The sequence below is a fragment of the Thalassophryne amazonica genome, chromosome 19 (assembly GCF_902500255.1).
Source record: "Thalassophryne amazonica chromosome 19, fThaAma1.1, whole genome shotgun sequence".
Classification (NCBI taxonomy): Eukaryota; Metazoa; Chordata; class Actinopteri; order Batrachoidiformes; family Batrachoididae; genus Thalassophryne; species Thalassophryne amazonica.
In genome coordinates this window covers 68008249-68028568 of record NC_047121.1, presented here as the reverse complement: position 1 = coordinate 68028568, position 20320 = coordinate 68008249, and the positions used below count along the sequence as shown (strand labels likewise).

At 39.9% G+C, this 20320-nt stretch overlaps 1 protein-coding gene across 1 annotated transcript; it reads right to left on the bottom strand.

Annotated features, from left to right (window-relative positions):
* Positions 1 to 931: 931 nt before the first annotated feature.
* Positions 932 to 19916, bottom strand: tpp1 (tripeptidyl peptidase I). The gene is made up of 13 exons (XM_034159479.1): positions 19856 to 19916; positions 19530 to 19604; positions 15942 to 16081; positions 15700 to 15850; positions 13955 to 14076; positions 13700 to 13872; positions 10872 to 11070; positions 9556 to 9744; positions 6322 to 6394; positions 5542 to 5662; positions 5250 to 5411; positions 2036 to 2161; positions 932 to 1111 (listed from the first exon to the last, which is right to left on the bottom strand). The coding sequence occupies exons 1-13, from the start codon at positions 19861 to 19863 to the stop codon at positions 959 to 961; spliced, it is 1692 nt and encodes a 563-aa protein (XP_034015370.1). The 5' UTR covers positions 19864 to 19916; the 3' UTR covers positions 932 to 958.
* Positions 19917 to 20320: the final 404 nt, after the last annotated feature.

Sequence of the window (20320 nt, the reverse complement as noted above, 5' to 3'; positions counted from 1 at the left end):
GGTGCATGCACCCATGGGCTTGGGTGCCCGTGGGTGCATGCACCCATGGGCTTGGGTGCCCGTGGGTGCATGCACCCAAGCCCGTGGGTGCATGCACCCATGGGCTTGGGTGCCCGTGGGTGCATGTATGTGGGTTAAAAGTGTTGTTTGTCAAATCTCATTGAATTTAGTGTGTGTATTGGTGTATGTAAGGGTATTTGTGTATAGAAGTAGTGTATTTATGTAAATACATGTTTATGTATAATGCAAGGTGTGTGTTTATATAGGTATATATGATCTCAAATTTTTTTTATTCTTGTCTGCGTAGTCAAATAAAACATGTGAAAGGGGGTAGAAAATATAAGTTTTACTTCATTCTACTCCCTTTGAGTAATGTACGGATTTTCAAAGATGAATGTGCGCAATGTATAAATGTTTTTAACTTGCTCCATAAAGTATTCATCATCATCATCAAACACGAGGATTTACAGAAATAAGTGCATCAATGCTGGTGGGTAGAAACACAAAGCTGCTTTTCACCTGTTTGTTACGGCGCATTTGGTTATTTTTACAGTTGCGAAAGAAAGAAAAAAAAAAGTTCTGTTAGTTTAGCAACAGTGCATATTACATTTAACAATGACTTCATATCTATTTTGATTACAGAAGAACAAACTGAAACCATATTGATGGCAAATGACATTTTAAACTTCGAGATTAATGTTAAAGAGGTTTGACATCATCTACAGTTTTCTGCATAGCATCCAGCTTCAACTTTGACCCTGTGTTTAAAAAGATTCAGAGACGTAACAAATCCATTGCACAGAAAAGAAGCGGAAACATTAAAAACATCCCTGCACACAATGGAATTCATCTACGGATTACATTCTAACAAAATAAAGGCATTGATCAGGAGTTTGGGCGTGTTGTCCACGCTGTCTTGACTTTTGCGTCAGGGATTCTGGAGAATCCCCTGGACGTTTTACCTGGATGTTCCATCACTGAGGAGGGCAGCCAGCAGTGCCGGGTAGTTTGGCGTACCCCAGCCAGTAACAGGATCCCACAAAGGTGCTGCACAGAATCCCTTCCCCTGAACCTGTTCATCGAAACAGCCCAGGTGACAACCTTCAGTCACCTGGAGACAAAAGACAGAATGCTTAGGAAGCAGATTGTAGTGATAGAATCAGTTATAAATCACTGACTAATTTAAAAAAAGATGTGCACCAGACTCAAATCACTGGACCAAGTACATCTATGGACAGAACGATCAATGCTCACGTGTGATAATGACAGTCATCAGAGATCTTACTGTTTTTAACCTGTGCACGTGTGTGTGTCGATTAGGAAAAGATTTCAAAAGCTCATTGAGGACTTTTAATCAAATTCTGTACATTAGTCAAGCATCAAGACATTAACAATTTAGGTTTGTCTGTCAAAGGTCACAATGTCAAAAATGTCTGCGCAATGCAAATTACATAGAGGGGAAATTTTCTGAGGCTTATATTTTATGAATCAAAGGCGCTATGACTGGTTACTATTAGTATAATGGCTAAAAAGTCACATGATATGAATGTTATGAAACATGGATAAGAAGTCATACAGGGTTTATAATATGCAACTTCTGGTTTGACCACAAGTGACCTTGAGCATATTCAAGGTCAAATCCAGGTTCCAGTAATGAACCACTGATACAGTATCTCTCTGGCAACAGGCTCAACATTCACTTTTGTGTCACTACCATAAGATTGTATGGTTGCTACCTAGTTGCCTGTCTTGCTTTGATCTTGTAATCAGGATCAAAAGGCTGACCCTGATCTTTGGTCATGATTGCTGAGCTAATGAGTAATCTACAGGATCAAAGGAATTAGGATTAGGAATCAAAGACAAAGCAAGAACAATTAGTCTTTGGGTAATTTTGTCTGTAAAACATCAGAAAAAAGTCCAGAGAAAGAAGGAAAGGAAGCAGCGCTGAAGACAATGAAGGACCACAAACCCAAACAATGAGTCATTTGATTTTCTGCTGATCAGTCAGGCACTTGATCAATTTAAAAACACTCACATCGAACAGCGCCTGCCCTTTGAGCTTGTACATTCGAGGGTTGAGGAACCCCAGAGGTGGCAGACCCTTTAGCAACCGCCGGTCGTTGATGAGCGCCAGTATGCCGCCAACCACCGGCGTGGACGCCTGGATGAATGCACAAGATGGCAATGATCAGAACAGTTTGTACAAAAAAGTAACTATCCCCTCTTGTTACATCATAAAGGGGAATGTGTGTCTTCATAAATGTCTTTTTTTTTGGCAGCATGTTTAATTTAAACAAAGGTAACTTTACAACACACTTACCATGATCTCTATTTTGTTGTCCTGCCTCTAAATATTACCTACAGCACATTAAAAATACATTTTTCTTCTCACTGGATAAGTTGTTTGTGTGTGTGTGTGTGTGTGTGTGTGTATTTCAGCTTTAAATCACAATGTCACTTTGTGATCAGCCTGCTTGACCTTTTGTGTGATATCTGTCTAAATGAACTCAAAAGATAAACTCAAAAGTAACCAAGTGACAGAAAACCTTTGTAAAACTTCAGGAAAATGAGTTGGCTTCAGGTTTAGACCTTCTCAGGTTCAACTATGATGGTACTAAAAACACTAAAATATTTAGATGAACAGAGGATTGTATTTCACATTATGCATTTTTCAAAATGGTTATTTCAGGAACACAACAAGCTGCCTCCTTGGATAAGCTTTTCTTATGCTGCCAGATATGTAAACCCTTCATTGCAGGAAGATGTCAAATTACTGAATAAATTAAAATGAATAAATGCGTAAACAATATGTCCATTTGGCACCACTGTTTTCCATGACAACTGCCATTTCATGTGTCCTTTTTGTACAGAAATGCCTGATGTCAGATGACGGGGCCAAGGAGCCATCAATCAAATCCTCTGCTCGTCAACGATCAAATTACAGAGAAGGACTTTAAAATTTAATGCCCTCCAAACAGTGATGTCATCAAACACAACAAAGACACACTTTTTTTTTTTTATCCCAGAAGCTATTTTGTGCTATCGCTGGATTGTTCTCAGGGTATCTGGGTGATAAAATGCCGTGCTTGGTCACGTTTTGCTCCGGAGAAGGTAAACTTTCTGAAGATGCCTGTGTGTTACCATTTCATTGAGAAACAGAGACTAGAAAAGGTTACTTATAGAAAAACTCTTTTTTACCCAAGGCCAAAATATGGCCATCGGGGACTGCAAAACCCTTTGTGTCCGTCCATCCATCCATTCCGTCTGTGCTCAGCATAGCTCCAGTCCTATTACTGCCAGGCTCCTCAAATTCACAGGGAGCATTCTTGGGACACAGACCTTGGACAAGTTCAAAGGTGGTTAACCTTGACCTATTTTAACAGGTCAAATGGCCGCATTCTGTTTCCTATTGTTATGTTCATACGGCCAAGGATATTCTACAACCCCTGGCAAAAATTATGGAATCACCGGCCTCGGAGGATGTTCATTCAGTTGTTTAATTTTGTAGAAAAAAAAGCAGATCACAGACATGACACAAAACTAAAGTCATTTCAAATGGCAACTTTCTGGCTTTAAGAAACACTATAAGAAATCAAGAAAAAAAAAATTGTGGCAGTCAGTAACGGTTACTTTTTTAGACCAAGCAGAGGAAAAAATATGGAATCACTCAATTCTGAGGAAAAAATTATGGAATCATGAAAAACAAAAGAACGCTCCAACACATCACTAGTATTTTGTTGCACCACCTCTGGCTTTTATAACAGCTTGCAGTCTCTGAGGCATGGACTTAATGAGTGACAAACAGTACTCTTCATCAATCTGGCTCCAACTTTCTCTGATTGCTGTTGCCAGATCAGCTTTGCAGGTTGGAGCCTTGTCATGGACCATTTTCTTCAACTTCCACCAAAAGGTTTCAATTGGATTAAGATCCGGACTATTTGCAGGCCATGACATTGACCCTATGTGTCTTTTTGCAAGGAATGTTTTCACAGGTTTTGCTCTATGGCAAGATGCATTATCATCTTGAAAAATGATTTCATCATCCCCAAACATCCTTTCAATTGATGGGATAAGAAAAGTGTCCAAAATATCAACGTAAACTTGTGCATTTATTGATGATGTAATGACAGCCATCTCCCCAGTGCCTTTACCTGACATGCAGCCCCATATCATCAATGACTGTGGAAATTTACATGTTCTCTTCAGGCAGTCATCTTTATAAATCTCATTGGAACGGCACCAAACAAAAGTTCCAGCATCATCACCTTGCCCAATGCAGATTCAAGATTCATCACTGAATATAACTTTCATCCAGTCATCCACAGTCCACGATTGCTTTTCCTTAGCCCATTGTAACCTTGTTTTTTTCTGTTTAGGTGTTAATGATGGCTTTCCTTTAGCTTTTCTGTATGTAAATCCCATTTCCTTTAGGCGGTTTCTTACAGTTCGGTCACAGACGTTGACTCCAGTTTCCTCCCATTCGTTCCTCATTTGTTTTGTTGTACATTTTCGATTTTTGAGACATGTTGCTTTAAGTTTTCTGTCTTGACACTTTGATGTCTTCCTTGGTCTACCAGTATGTTTGCCTTTAACAACCTTCCCATGTTGTTTGTATTTGGTCCAGAGTTTAGACACAGCTGACTGTGAACAACCAACATCTTTTGCAACACTGCGTGATGATTTGCCCTCTTTTAAGAGTTTGATAATCCTGTCCTTTGTTTCAATTGACATCTCTCGTGTTGGAGCCATGATTCATGTCAGTCCACTTGGTGCAACAGCTCTCCAAGGTGTGATCACTCCTTTTTAGATGCAGACTAACGAGCAGATCTGATATGATGCAGGTGTTAGTTTTGGGGATGAAAATTTACAGGGTGATTCCATAATTTATTCCTCGGAATTGAGTGAGTCCATATTTTTTTTTTTTCCCTCTGCTTGGTCTAAAAAAGTAACCATTACTGACTGCCACAATTTTTTTTTCTTGATTTCTTATAGTGTTTCTTAAAGCCAGAAAGTTGCCATTTGAAATGACTTTAGTTTTGTGTCATGTCTGTGATCTGCTTTTTTTCTACAAAATTAAACAACTGAATGAACATCCTCCAAGGCCGGTGATTCCATAATTTTTGCCAGGGGTTGTAGCATTGGGTTATATTAAGGGTTAGGGTTACGTTTATGTTGGTTTTATAGTTTTATCCTGTTTTTCCTCCACTGTTAATTTGGCAGAAGTTGTCAATAAAGTTGGCATGTCTTACCGAGGTTCCTGACACCCAGGGCATGGGCACTCTGTTGACGACCACCCAGTAGTTATTGGACAGGGCCGCCATGTCCGGATATGCCCTGCCGCTGCTATTGAAGTACTTCTGAGGAGGCAGGGTGGCCCCCGCTGCCTTTAGGAAGGCCTTCACAGCCCTGACCTGCGGGAGCAAACACAAGCTGTCTGGAATAACTGGGAAAAAGTGCACTCATGGTCACGTCCTTCGGTATTAATGCAGCACCTCCGGTGCAGGAGAACCATCAGAGATCACATGATAAATCACGTGTTACCTGGTAGTTGGGCATCGTGAAAACGTTACTGAATCCTCCCCCGCTGATGTAATCTGTGACCTCATAGGTCATCTTATATGGGTTCTTGAAAGCAGTTCCGCCTACTGTGGTAATGAACGGGCTGTTGAAGAGAAGGATACAGGCGTTCAGACCAGTGGTGAGTTTCCCCAAAAAGTCTGAAATTTACATTTTTTAAAATTATTGTTATTAATTTCAAGAATCATCAGATTATCAGAGGAGGAGAAGAACTGTCTTTGTCCTGAAACAAGGTTCCAAAAAACATTGTGCAAACAGCTTTTTATGCCAAAATGACAGTACGGCTTCTCCGATGCCAAAATGAGCAACTGTCAACAAAGAGGTTCCGTCCACTTTCTGCTACACGTGAAGGGAGAGAAAAAAAAAAAAAAAAAGTGTTTAGCTTCTGTTATTTCTACCTGGTTCTTTTATGTAAGATTCTGCCCCTTACCAAAAACCAAACCATTGTATTCCTCATTTTGAGTTTATTCAAGGTCACGTTAGAAACCAGGCCTGGGACCCTCACAGACAGAGTCCATCTTGTGAAAAGCCCCTAAAATGAGTCATACAACACTTTTTATACCTTGTGGGTGTTAACATGGGTGTGGTTTAGTCTCACATTTCTAATGTTACTGGCTCCCACCAACAAGGGGAGCTCTCCCTGTGTCTGAAACTTGGACAGATGATAGAGTAAAACTTAACAGCTAACATAAAACAAAGAATTAGCACAGATATTATCTAACACTTCCAAATGAGTCATTTTACCTTGATGCAGGAAAACTGGGTCTGAAGGAGTTTATTTCATGATCGAAATGTCTGCAACCAGCTCCACTGTCACCTAAACACACAGGATTACACAGAGTGTAAAAGCTGTAAGCACACATGGGGACCAAAACCCTGCAAAACCTGCATTTATAAAGCACTTTACAGTGATGCCTCATATTCACACACTCAAGGTGCTCAACTGCACACCGGGAGAAGCTTGGGGATTAAGGATCATGCCCAAACGCTTGTGTGATTTTTTTCAGAACAGAGTATCCTGTGGTCACACGCCCACCATTTTAACCACTTGACCTCACCTAATGACAAACATCAAGTATGTAATATTTCTAAATACAGTAGTGTTCAGAATAATTGTAGTGCTATGTGACTAAAAAGATTAATCCAGGTTTTGAGTATATTTCTTATTGTTACATGGGAAACAAGGTACCAGTAGATTCAGTAGATTCTCACAAATCCAACAAGACCAAGCATTCATGATATGCACACTCTTAAGACTATGAAATTGGGCTATTAGTAAAAAAAAAAGTAGAAAAGGGGGTGTTCACAATAATAGTAGCATCTGCTGTTGACGCTACAAACTCAAAATTATTATGTTCAAACTGCTTTTTTAACAATCCTGTGAATCACTAAACTAGTATTTAGTTGTATAACCACAGTTTTTCATGATTTCTTCACATCTGCGAGGCATTCATTTTGTTGGTTTGGAACCATGATTTTGCTGGTTTACTAGTGTGCTTGGGGTCATTGTCTTGTTGAAACACCCATTTCAAGGGCATGTCCTCTTCAGCATAAGGCAACATGACCTCTTCAAGTATTTTGACATATCCAAACTGATCCATGATACCTGGTATGTGATATATAGGCCCAACACCATAGTAGGAGAAACATGCCCATATCATGATGCTTGCACCACCATGCTTCACTGTCTTCACTGTAAACTGTGGCTTGAATTCAGAGTTTGGGGGTCGTCTCACAAACTGTCTGTGGCCCTTGGACCCAAAAAAAAAAAAAAAAAAAATACTCTCATCAGTCCACAAAATATTCCTCCATTTCTCTTTAGGCCAGTTGATGTGTTCTTTGGCAAATTGTAACCTCTTCTGCACGTCTTTTATTTAACAGAGGGACTTTGCGGGGGATTCTTGCAAATAAATTAGCTTCACACAGGCGTCTTCTAACTGTCACAGCACTTACAGGTAACTCCAGACTGTCTTTGATCATCCTGGAGCTGATCAATGGGTGAGCCTTTGCCATTCTGGTTATTCTTCTATCCATTTTGATGGTTGTTTTCCGTTTTCTTCCACACGTCTCTGTTTTTTTTTTTTCTTTTGTCCATTTTAAAGCATTGGAGATCATTGTAGATGAACAGCCTATAATTTTTTGCACCTGCGTATAAGTTTTCCCCTCTCCAATCAACTTTTTAAATCAAACTACGCTGTTCTTCTGAACAATGTCTTGAACGTCCCATTTTCCTCAGGCTTTCAAAGAGAAACGCATGTTCAACAGGTGCTGGCTTCATCCTTAAATAGGGGACACCTGATTCACACCTGTTTGTTCCACAAAATTGACGAACTCACTGACTGAATGCCACACTACTATTATTGTGAACACCCCCTTTTCTACTTTTTTCTTTTTTTTTTTACTAATAGCCCAATTTCATAGCCTTAAGAGTGCATATCATGAATGCTTGGTCTTGTTGGATTTGTGAGAATCTACTGAATCTACTGGTACCTTGTTTCCATGTAACAATAAGAAATATACTCAAAACCTGGATTCATCTTTTTAGTCACATAGCACTACTATTATTCTGAACACTACTGTACATGAATAAATAATCAAATCAACCTCATCCCAGCCGCTTCACACGCGGTTCGCAGCCGAGTAGTGGTCTCAATCTACTGGTCAATCTTCCTACTCTCACCTATGGTCATAAGTGTTGGGTCATGACCGAAAGTACTAGATCGCGGGTACAAGCGGCCGAAATGGGCTTCCTCAGGAGGGTGGCTGGTGTCTCCCTTAGAGATAGGGTGAGAAGTTCGGTCATTCGTGGGGAGCTCAGAGTAGAGTCGCTGCTCCTTTGCATTGAAAGGAGCCAGCTGAGATGGTTTGGGCATCTGGTAAGGATGCCTCCTGGGCGCCTCCCAAGAGAGGTGTTCCAGGCACGTCCATCTGGGAGGAGACCCCAGGGAAGACCCAGGACTAGGTGGAGAGATTATATCTCCACACTGGCCCGGGAACACCTCAGGATCCCCCAGTCAGAGGTGGTCAATGTGGCACAGGAAAGGGAAGTCTGGGGTCCCCTGCTGGAGCTGTTGCCCCCGTGACCCGAACCCAAAAAAGTGGTTTAAGATGAGATGAGATGATGATGGTCTACAGTTTGCCCTGTGATTGACGGCACGATATCTTTAATGAAGCAACAGTGAGTGAGTGGATTCCATTCTGAAATTTTGGGTTCTGACAGCTACACTCTCCTACTGTGGGCCACCTTAACATCATGCAAAATAAACACAGGTCTGTCAAGCTGCTGGTGAGTGGTGAAGATTTTTTTTTTTTGCAAATCACAGGGTCCTGGTGGCCACTACAGGTCACTGCTGCTTCTATAAGAAATTGGAGTTGTATTTATTGATATAAAACGTAATTGACTTTTTTTTTTAACAGGTACTCAGAGTATATTCTGTCTCAGGTAACGTCAGTCACAAAATAAAAAGATACATCACAAAAGGTAAGCGCATTTTCTTGTCATGGGTGTTTAATTAAATAATAATGTGTACTCATGTTTCCAGTTAGATACCGAGTTCATTAATGTGAGCAAGTCCAGAGAACTGAGACGCGTTGCTAAAGAGACGAAAGTCGTCATTTCATTTCACCAGCTATTCCTCAAACTAAAGTCCTTAATGCCCAAGCTGCTCCCGGTGTGTAGTGAGCGCCTTGCATGGCAGCACTCTGACATCGGTGTGTGTGTGTTTGTGAGGCATCACTGTAAAGTGCTTTGAGCTTCTGATTCAGATGGAAAATCGCTATATAAATGCAGTCCATAGTATAATTTGAAAAATTTGCAGCAATTAACTGTAATTTGTTTATCGCCAACCTGATCAGACTGATTAGACAAAATGTGTGGTGGTGCTACAACAACATGAAAAAAGTCAAACTACCACAGGTAAGATCTTTTTTTTTTTCTTTTTTGGTTGTTGAGGAAAAAATGTTTCACTCATTACTGACCAGACGCAAAGAGCAAAGAGATTCCTCTGACGCCGGCCTTGGCAAACTCTGTGTTGATGCGCATCATGTACGCGGTGGACAAGCTGTCCTCGTCATCACCGTAGCTGATGGTGTGAACCCACGGCAGGTCTGACATGTTGCTGAGCAGAAGGATCCATTGCAGGAAAGGTTCCTGAGACTCATGACGGCCTGCACAAAAACCACAAATCACTTATTACACCGTGTGAAACTAAAATGATAAGTTTTTATGTTTTACTAAATGTTCTGTTTTTAAGTTGTGTTTGACCGCCAGTAATCTTTCTGTTACCTAAATGATAAGACATGCTCAGTGTGAAAGGCACCTGATAAGCAGCCTTGTTGTAGCACATCTGATAAAATCATCCCTTGAGGCTGCTTTATCACACAAATGACCTCTGAGTGACACTGCAAAAGTCTGATCAATCACAATGCTAGGAAAAGCACTGTCTGAAATAGACGTGTCATAGTGGGACATTGTTCATAACCTCCAACTGACCTCTGATCCTCACCAAGATGGAAAAGACATTCTCTTAGATGAAAGGGACTCTTTAATCATCACAGCCCTGTCATTCTTATAGACAGAAGGACAAACATTCAGTTGGGGCTTGGGTTTAACAACCTGTTTTTTTTAATTAACTCTGTGTTTATGTTTGCCAGATACATTCTTTACACACTGTAACTGCCCACATGACCTGGTTGACACAGTGTCCGAAGCTTCGGATTAAAGAGCCTGTTATTTGACAAACTGTCAATGTCTTGACTCATTCTTTCCACATACAGCCTGAAAATCCTTCGGCCTCCAAAACCATAACTAAAGTGGGTGATGGAATGGGACAAAAAAAACAAACCAAAACACAAACAACAACAACAACAACATACACACACACACACACACACACACACACACACACACACACACACACACACACACACACACACACACACACACTGTGATTACCGTTACTCATTTATACATATTACCACCCCCTAAAGGCAGAACAATAAAAACTTCACCTCACTCGCAAAGACTGACAGAGACAATAAAACTCAAAGAGAAATTTCAGCAACTTTCACCTGTATTAATTAGAAAAGGGGAAAAAGTCTTCATGCTCTTCTATGTAATCAATAAGTTCTATACAGGCCCCAATGGTGCTGGTGCTTATCCCCAGAATCTGTATTGTTATTATCGGACCTGAATAATGCTATGCATAAATTATAAATAAAGCAAAATTGATCTAATTACAGTTTCTATTCTTCAAAGCGGAGACAAGGTTTAAGTGTCACCATGTCCTGCAGACCTGGATTGGTAAAGACCCATGTGGAGATGTTTGCTCCGGTGCTCATGATGTACTGCACATCCAGACTGGCCTCCAGGCCAGCTCGTCCTGTTCCCTGAGTTCCTACAACACGGTCGACCTCGCACAGGTGTGGGAAGCCCCTGCCAAACACGTACATGAACTCAGCCAGGTCCACAGGGTGGTAGTACTGCTCCAGAAACTGCAAAAAAAAAAAAGAAAAAAAGAAGAGAACTCACAGAGCAACAAACCTCTTCAAGAACTAGAAGGACACTCTAGAGTTCACACTTCCACCGAGACCCAAAAGACCGCGCCTCAGGACCTGAAAGATTCTTTATTTCTTGGCTGCAGCCAAAATTTTGTGATTCCTCAGAATTGTTGAGGAGGCAGCTGGTTGACTTCATCTTAAAGCATTTGAAATCATATTATTAGAAATTATATTTTTGAAGCAATTGTTTCATTTATGTTTCTGACTGGTTCAAAACACTGAATCATTTTCAAAATCAAGTATTCCACATTGCGAATTAGATCCCAATGTTTCCAGCATTCCATAATGGTAACTAATTTCTTAAAGCCATTGTTTCAGTCAGTTTTGACCATGTGAAACAGTGAATCATTTTCTGAAACAATGGCTTAGTGAAGGACCGAATACTTTCCTAAAGCTTTGTTTCATTTAGAAGGACTACATTTACCCAGGCCCAAAATATGGCTGTCGTCTGTCCGTCCATCTGTCTGTGCTCAGCATACGTTTGTCCTATTACTGCCAGCGTCTTCAAATTAACAGGGAACATTATTGGGACACAGACCTTGGACAAGTTCAAAGATGGCTAACCTTGACCTATTCTAATGGGTCAAAAGGTCACATTCTTTCTACACACTCTTTCAATGATTAAATGCTCCTACAGCTGAGGGTACTTTAGCATTGCGTTCTATATTTTATGGTTCTGGACCCTGGAAGGATAACCACATGATTTATTTATTCATTAATAGTAAGTCCTTTTGGTTGTTCCCCTTTTTTCCCACTTGTGGTCGCCACAGCACATCCAAGATGGATCTGCATGTTGGTTTGGCACAAGTTTTATGAATGATGCCCTTCTTGCATAGATAGAGTTTGAACGGGGAACCTTCTTCACTGAAACCAAGCACACGAACCACTTGGCCACCACCCCTGCATTTATTTAAGCAAATATATATATATATATATATATATATATATAGTAAGGAAAATAAGTATTTGAACACCCTGCTGTTTTGCAAGTTCTCCCACTTAGAAATCATGGAGGGGTCTGAAATTTTCATCTTAGGTGCATGTCCACTGTAAGAGACATAATCTAAAAAAAAAAAAAAAATCCGGAAATGATTTATTATGATTTTTTAAATAATTTATTTGTATGTTACTGCTGCAAATAAGTATTTTAACACCTGTGAAAATCAATGTTAATATTTGGTACAGTAGCCTTTGTTTGGAATTACAGAGGTCAAACGTTTCCTGTAGTTTTTCACCAGGTTTTCACACACTGCAGCAGGGATTTTGGCCCACTCCTCCATACAGATCTTCTCCAAATCTTTCAGGTTTGGAGTTTCAGCTCCCTCTAAAGATTTTCTATTGAGTTCAGGTCTGGAGACTGGCCAGGCCACTCCAGGACCTTGAAATGCTTCTTACGGAGCCCCTCTTTAGTTGCCCTGGCTGTGTGTTTGGGGTCATTGTCATGTTGGAAGACCCAGCCATGACCCATCTTCAATGCTCTTACTGAGGGAAGGAGGTTGTTTGCCAAAATCTCTCAATACATGACCCCATCCATCCTCCCTTCAAGACGGTGCAGTCCCCTTTGCAGAAGAGCACCCCAGAGTATGATGTTTCCACCCCCATGCTTCACGGTTGGGATGGTTTTCTTGGGGTTGTTCTCATCCTCTAAACATGGTAAGTGGAGTTGATTCCAAAAAGCTCTATTTTGGTCTCATCTGACCACATGACCTTCTCCCATGCCTCCTCTGGATCATCCAGATGGTGAACTTCAAACGGGCCTGGACATGTGCTGGCTTGAGCAGGGGGACCTTGCTGCCCTGCAGGATTTTAAACCATGACAGCATCATGTGTTACTAATGTAATCTTTGTGACTGTGGTCCCAGCTCTCTTCAGGTCATTGACCAGGTCCTCCTGTGTAGTTCTGAGCTTTCTCAGAATCATCCTTACCCCACAAAGTGAGATCTTGCATGGAATCCCAGACCAAGGGAGATTGACAGTCATCTTGTGTTTCTTCCATTTTCTAATAAATAATCATAACAGTTGTTGTCTTCTACCAAGCTGCTTGCCTGTTGTCCTGTAGTCCATCCCAGCCTTGTGCAGGTCTACAGTTTTGTCCCTGGTGTCCTTAGACAGCTCTTTGGTCTTGGCTATGGTGGACAGGTTGGAGTGTGATTGATTGAGTGTGTGAACAGGTGTCTTTTATACAGGTAACAAGTTCAAACAGGTGCAATTAATACAGGTAAAGAGTGCAGAATAAGAGGGCTTCTTAAAGAAAAATTAACAGGTCTGTGTGAGACAGAATTCTTGCTGGTTGGTAGGTGATCAAATACTTATTTGCAGCAGTAACATACAAATAAATTATTTTAAAAAAATCATACATTGTGATTTCCGGCTTTTTTTTTTAGATTATGTCTCTCACAGTGGACATGCACCTAAGATGAAAATTTCAGACACCTACATGATTTCTAAGTGGGTATATTCTTCCCACACGACATACAAAACGTTTTGGGAGAGGTTCAAACCCCATGGTTCCGCCTATGTAATAACTAAATGTAGATGAAACCATAACCTTTTGGGTTCTGACCTGAGCTACAGCCTGGCTGTTGTTCTGCACTAATCCCACATCAGTACTGGTCAGGTTGTAGCGGGTTCTCAAAATGCTAGGAGTCACACCGAGATGCCATGATTCCATGGTTTTGTTCTTCCTGTCAGAGGTGTCGTTGCTGCCTTTGGGAGGGAAGCGGTGAAGCCCTCCAACTGTAGAAGCACAACAATCAAAGTCTCATCTTGTGGTCAATAATTCATGACACACATTCACTACCAAGGAAACATTGCTCACCAAAGTCAATATGCTGATGAACATCATCGTGAACAGAGTACGGAGAAGAAGATCTCACCAGAAACTGGTCATCTCTGACGTACCGCTGAAAGCTGCTACCTGGGAGCAGCTTCTCTGCAACCCTGAATGATGAGAAAATAAAAACGATTCATCTCAACTTCAATTTGACACAGGAGTCAGAGGCAGTTGCAGAAAAAAAATTGGCAAGTTACAGTATAAACATTACTCCATTATTATCAAATACTAATGGATGCATACACAAATTAAAGAGATACCAAATGCACCGCAACTTCTTACCATAACATTCTGGTAAAAAATAATTTCCTTTATTGTCAACATAAACAACAAATTTAAATTTGAATGTGTTTTTTTCTGAAGCTATTGTTATAAAAGTGTTTTGAAACAATAATAGAAGAGTAACTAAATTCTATGGCTGTGTTTTTATTACTTTTGTTGCTGTTATTAAGTAACGTTAGACATTATTCCTGGCATCCGTCTGTCTGCGGGAGACGATGGTGTAGCGTCCAGTTTGTTTTTTGCTTTGTTTGTTTTTTCCACTTTTTCAATTCAATTTCAATGTACTTCATTTATATAGCACCAAATCACCATAAAGCTGCCTCAAGGTGCTTCACACAAGTAAGGCCTAACCTTACCAACCCCTAAAGCAAGCACACAGGCAACAGTGGTAAGGAAAAACTCCCTCTGATGATTTGAGGAAGAAACCTCAAACAGACCAGACTCAGAGGGGTGACCCACTGCTTGGGCCATGCTACAGACACAATTGACAATACAAATATAGAGGAATTTTTTGTCTTTTGTTTCTATTTGCACCTGTGTGCATTTATAGCACCCTCTGCTGCATTTGTAGCATGTACTGTGATGCCTGCTGAGGCTGCCGCTGTCACTCCTTCCTTGTTGCTCAGCAAGGCCTTGGTTCCTCTCCTGCTCAGCCCTCTGTGAACCTGTTCTGACAGTAAGGCGCCAGGCTGCATGGTCCTCTGCACACTGCTCCCATGTGTTGACATTGATGCTGCACATTTTCTTGTCCTTCTTGCAGACATCCATGGTCGACCAGTCAAACATCAAACCAGTACATCTTCAGGTATGCGGCTTGGGTTCATTCCAAGGATGCATGAGTCCCTGAAAACTTGCCAAAACAAATATTCCAAAAGCTTCTGTGTCTGCTACGTTTAACCTGCAAGGAATTTAATAAAAGCAAACCGAATTTCAGACTTTTTATATATATTACTCTGGAACAAACTAGACAAACAGTGTGGTAAAGGACAATAAGCAGGACGTTAAAGAGCAAACTTCACTTTCCCCCAGAATGACATGAACAGGAAGCGATCGCAGCTCACAGTGATTCCCACTGAAAATAACGGAGAAACAACCTGAGTTTCTTGCATGTTTACATAAAACAAACAATAACAACGTCTAAAAACCCAGATAATATATTCATAAGAGTTTTAGACACAATATATAGAGTTTTATCAGGCTCCATGCATTTCTCAATGTTAATGACATCTCGCAGAGCGGTGAACTCTCTGAAGTTTTGCGAGATTTTAATGGGATTTGAAACCTCAAATCGGGCAAATAAAGGTGTTCTGATTTCACACAATAAGGACAAAAAGAGGAAGAATTTCTGCACACTCTTAAAGAGGAACTTCTCATGAACTGGGCCGGGTGTTAGTGGTGATTGCTCTTTCATAAGTAGGACAAGAGTTGCTAAAAATGTTTTTCCTTACTCAGCGGTCATGGTGCATTGCAGAAAGTCCTGAGTGCGAACAGTCAGGCAGTTTGTGACCCTGTGACTCTGCAGCCAACCATGCACCACCTTCTGTGTCAGTGCAGACGGACGCACCAGCGAGGCCACTTGCTTCAGGCTCAGGTGTTTACCTGGGGACAGTCAAACAAGGCTTTTGTGTACATGTGGAAGAGCGACACAGTTTAGGTGGCACATGATGAAGGATGTCAGCAGAAATCTTACCATACTGTGCAGAGTCTGGATCTGACACCAGTCTGAGTGTTTCCTCAAGCAGATGAATATTCTGCTGCTTCAGGGCAAAGATCAGCTCCAGCTTCTCAGTGGGAGCAACTCGGCCCAAATGAGTCCAGTCCTTTGGTATCCTGAGAAAAGAGCAAAAAACAAACATCACTGAGAGCCGAGGCCAGACCTGATACTGTGAACTCATCCTCTGTGTGTGCGTGCAGACTCTGCAGTGCATTTATTTTATTTAACTGAGATGCTCAAAGAAAATATCTGCTTTTACAACCAAAAGGCTGTAAAACACGAACAAACATAACAGCAGCTACAAAAAAGATTTCACACAATATAAGATGCTAAAAGAAAAATTATCATATATACATATACATACACACACATATATAACAATTTACATCATAGTTTGGGTGATAAAATATGATTTGTTAATGTTTACAATCTGAATATACGTATATGTGTATATGTGTTATGAAGTGCTTATTTACCTCTATCTTGTGTATATTTTGTAACTGATGTATGTCACACTTCAGCCAGAGCCACATAGCGGGACACTAACATTGGTTTTGATTGTAATTTTTCTCAGATAAATACCAACACTCTGCACAATCATCTCATTTTCACCTATTTAAACTCCAATGTGCGGAGATAAAAATGAAAATAACAAAAGTAGCCTCAAATCTAAACATGCAGTAATAATAATAATAATAATAATAATAATAATAACAAATTTATATAGAATGTTCAGTGCAAAAATGTCAGCGTCAAACAAAAGCATGAAAACACTATAATATTGTAAATGCACTGTTTGACACAGAATTGAGGAAAAAAAATCACGTTCAAATTTTCAAAAAGACTGCAGAATTCTTGAAGATGCAAAATATTTGCATTTTACTTTTAGACTGTTTATTATTTACCACATTGCTCAAAATATGAGACCACCCTGATTATTAGACATAAAAATAAATAATCTATGCAATAACATGCAAGTTTTATTTGGTCAAACGGTCAAACATTTCAGGTATTCCACTCTCTAATGACTGCATGTCCATTTGTCAAAAGGCTTGTCTTTTGCTCCAACATATGAGATGAGGGAATTCCAAACTAAAGTAGATCTTTATAAATTCTATAGGAATCTGCACCTAAAGGTGTGGTACAAACAAAACTCCCACTCAGTGCAAACAGGCATCAGGGAAGAATCTAGTGCCACTCCGTTTAAGCCAAAGTCAATTTTTTTCCCCAAGGAATAATAATGTCACCCTCAATGTATTTACTAAAAAGGTAACTTATGAAGTAGAAAAACTATTCTAACAGAAATCTCCTTACTTCAACCAAAATGTGACAAATGGTGAAATTCGGGCTATCAAATGGTTAAAAAACAATGACCATCTCCTTATAAAACAAGCAGACAAAGGAGGTGCTACAGTGGTATGGGGAAGGGAACAATATATAAAAGAAGCCACAAGACAACTAAATGACTTTAAATATTACCAGCCCTTATCCTCTAACCCACTCTTGACCATTGATTCCCAACTCAAGGAACTCGTCCATGACGCAAAACTTAGTGGATATCTGGGAAAGAGTCAGACTTTTTACTTCCCAAATATCCACGTCTTGCAGTGTTTTATATGTTGTCCAAAATCCACAAGAATTTGCACGACCCCCCTGGCAGACCAATTATTAGTGGCAATGACACAATTACTGAACCTACCTCAAAGTTTATTGATTATTTTATAAAACCTTTTGTACAGAGGCTTCCAGCATATTTAAAAGATACAACTGATGTGCTGATAAAGCTCAATCAACTAGGAAATATAGGGGAAGCACTTCTTGTCACAATGGATGTTGAGGCGTTGTATACAAATAACTCTCATGAGGAAGGGCTTGAAGCATTGCACTTTTATCTTCAAGAATGAGCTGAGGACTCTATGCCACCAAATAGCTTCATTCTCTCACTTACAGAGTGGACACTTCACAATAATATATTTTTGTTCCAGGACAAGCTTTACCGTCAGATACAGGGAACAGCCATGGGAGCCGCTTATGCCCCTAGCTATGCTGGTCTATTCATGGGCCTGTGGGAGAGAACATGCATCCATAGTGAATCTAATCCCTTTCTTCAGTACATCAAATGGTACGGGAGATACATAGATGATCTTTTTTTTATTTTTACCCACACTGAAGTGGAATTATTGGACTTTCACAAATATTTAAACTCTGTAAATGCCAATATCAAATTAAGTCTGGAATATAGTAAATCAAAGATTAACTTTTTGGACTTGAATATTGTGAAAGATGACCAAGGGAATATTCAAACCTCTATTTACAGAAAAATTACGGATCGTAACACAATATTAAGAGCTGACGGCTTTCACACATCATATCTCAAAAACAATATTCCACTTGGACAATTTCAAAGACTGAGGAGACTTTGTGACTCTGATGCAGATTTTGAGGTGCAGGCCTCTACCATGATGGATAGATTCCAACAAAGAGGCTATAACAAACATGCACTGAGACAAACATACAGCAGAGTTAAACAAATGGACAGGAAAACTCTTTCAAAAAAAGGCTCAGGCGCCACATACAGGCCAGGTCTACTTTTCCACACAATACACTTCTAGATGCAGAGAGATCACAGACATCATTAAAAGAAATTGGAGCATTATTGATAGTGATGCTCATCTAAAGGACGTGTTCCCTGATCCTCCAGCTTTTTGTTATAGACGTGCTCCCACCCTTAAGGACCATCTGGTGAGGAGCCACTTGCCACCTGCTACTTTATCCACATGGCTTCAGCTCCCCAAAGGAACATTCCCTTGTGGCAGTTGCAATCATTGCCCCAATATTGACAAATCATCATCTTTTAAAGACCGCACAGGAAAGATATTTCAATTAAAAAAGTATGCCAACTGCAATACATCTTTTGTGGTATATAAATTGTAGTGTGAATGTGGATGTTTCTATATTGGAAGAACTAAAAGGAGACTTAAAGACAGACTTTCAGAGCATAAACGTGCCATACACAAGCAAGATCCACTCTACCCTATTGCAGTCCACTATCACATGGCTGGACACACAAATGTCAATAAACTAAAAGTGATGGTCATTGAGACAATTGAAAAACAATCACGTGGTGGCGACAGACTTTCTCTCCTCCTACAATGTGAAACTTATTGGATTGTACACATAAAGCAACTGAATATCCAGGCCTCAATGCCGACATAGATTTCTCTCCATATTTATGATATATGTATCTTGTGATCTGTTCAAGGAGGTGATCGCCCTGTTTCATTGGGGTTTACCACTTGATTGACTGCATTACATATATTTAAATCAACTGTATTATATAGTATTATATTGTACATAGACTATACTGTATTGTATTTTGTCTTTCCATTGTTGTTGTTGTTCTAAAAATGCACTTCTAATCTCCTCTAATTATCTGAGTGCAGGCATGTACTAGCTTCCTTATTAAAGGAGACCTGCGACACCTGTGCAAAACCTGTTTGATATCCTGAAGAAGGCCATTTTTTCCTCAATTCTGTGTCAATAATTATTATTATTATAACTCACAATATATCTTGGTCCTGTTCCAAGTATCCGGACCAAACCTCCGAGCTGAAGACAAGGACGAGGAATAAGTTGAGTCTGTCGAGAAAAGAAAAACAAAAAACTGTAGATTAAACTTTGACTTAAAAAAAAGAAAAAAAAAGAAAAAAAACCTGGTTCAATAATCAGATCAGAAAGCACAAGAAACCTTTTTTATTATTTATAACCCCGTCCGCTCATACGGTTTAATGTGACTAATTCAGTTTGGAGGTCAGCAAAGACGACAAAAAGAAAAAACAAACAAAAATCAGGCTAAAATTACAGAATGTTTAAAAAATAAATCTACTCACCGAGTCATGTTGACCTCTGCTGTTCCACGCAGGCAGGCGTCACGTGACACACCGGTCACGTGATCGGATCATGTTTCGTTTTTTTTTCCTTTCCAAAACGATTTCGTCACACACGTTTTCAGACGGTTTGAAATCATTCGACGTTTCTTAAAAAGGTTTTCAAATCCTGTCATTAAATACATTTGTCAGCAGCAATGTTTATATTTCATTGTCATTATGAGACAAGTAAAGGAACTTTCAGTAGTCTCACAAAAAACATACACAAACCATTTTTTAGCACACGAGTAATAGTCTGAGTTTTTTTAAGTTCATGTTCTGTGCCAAAATTCTCAGCATTTTTTTAAACGCAATGTTACTGCAAAAACCATTAGGTTTCTAAACAAATACTAACAAATGCAGACAATATAAAATTTTCTAATGTGGTTACTTTATTTTTTAAAACTTAATTGGGTGAATGGTGCCATG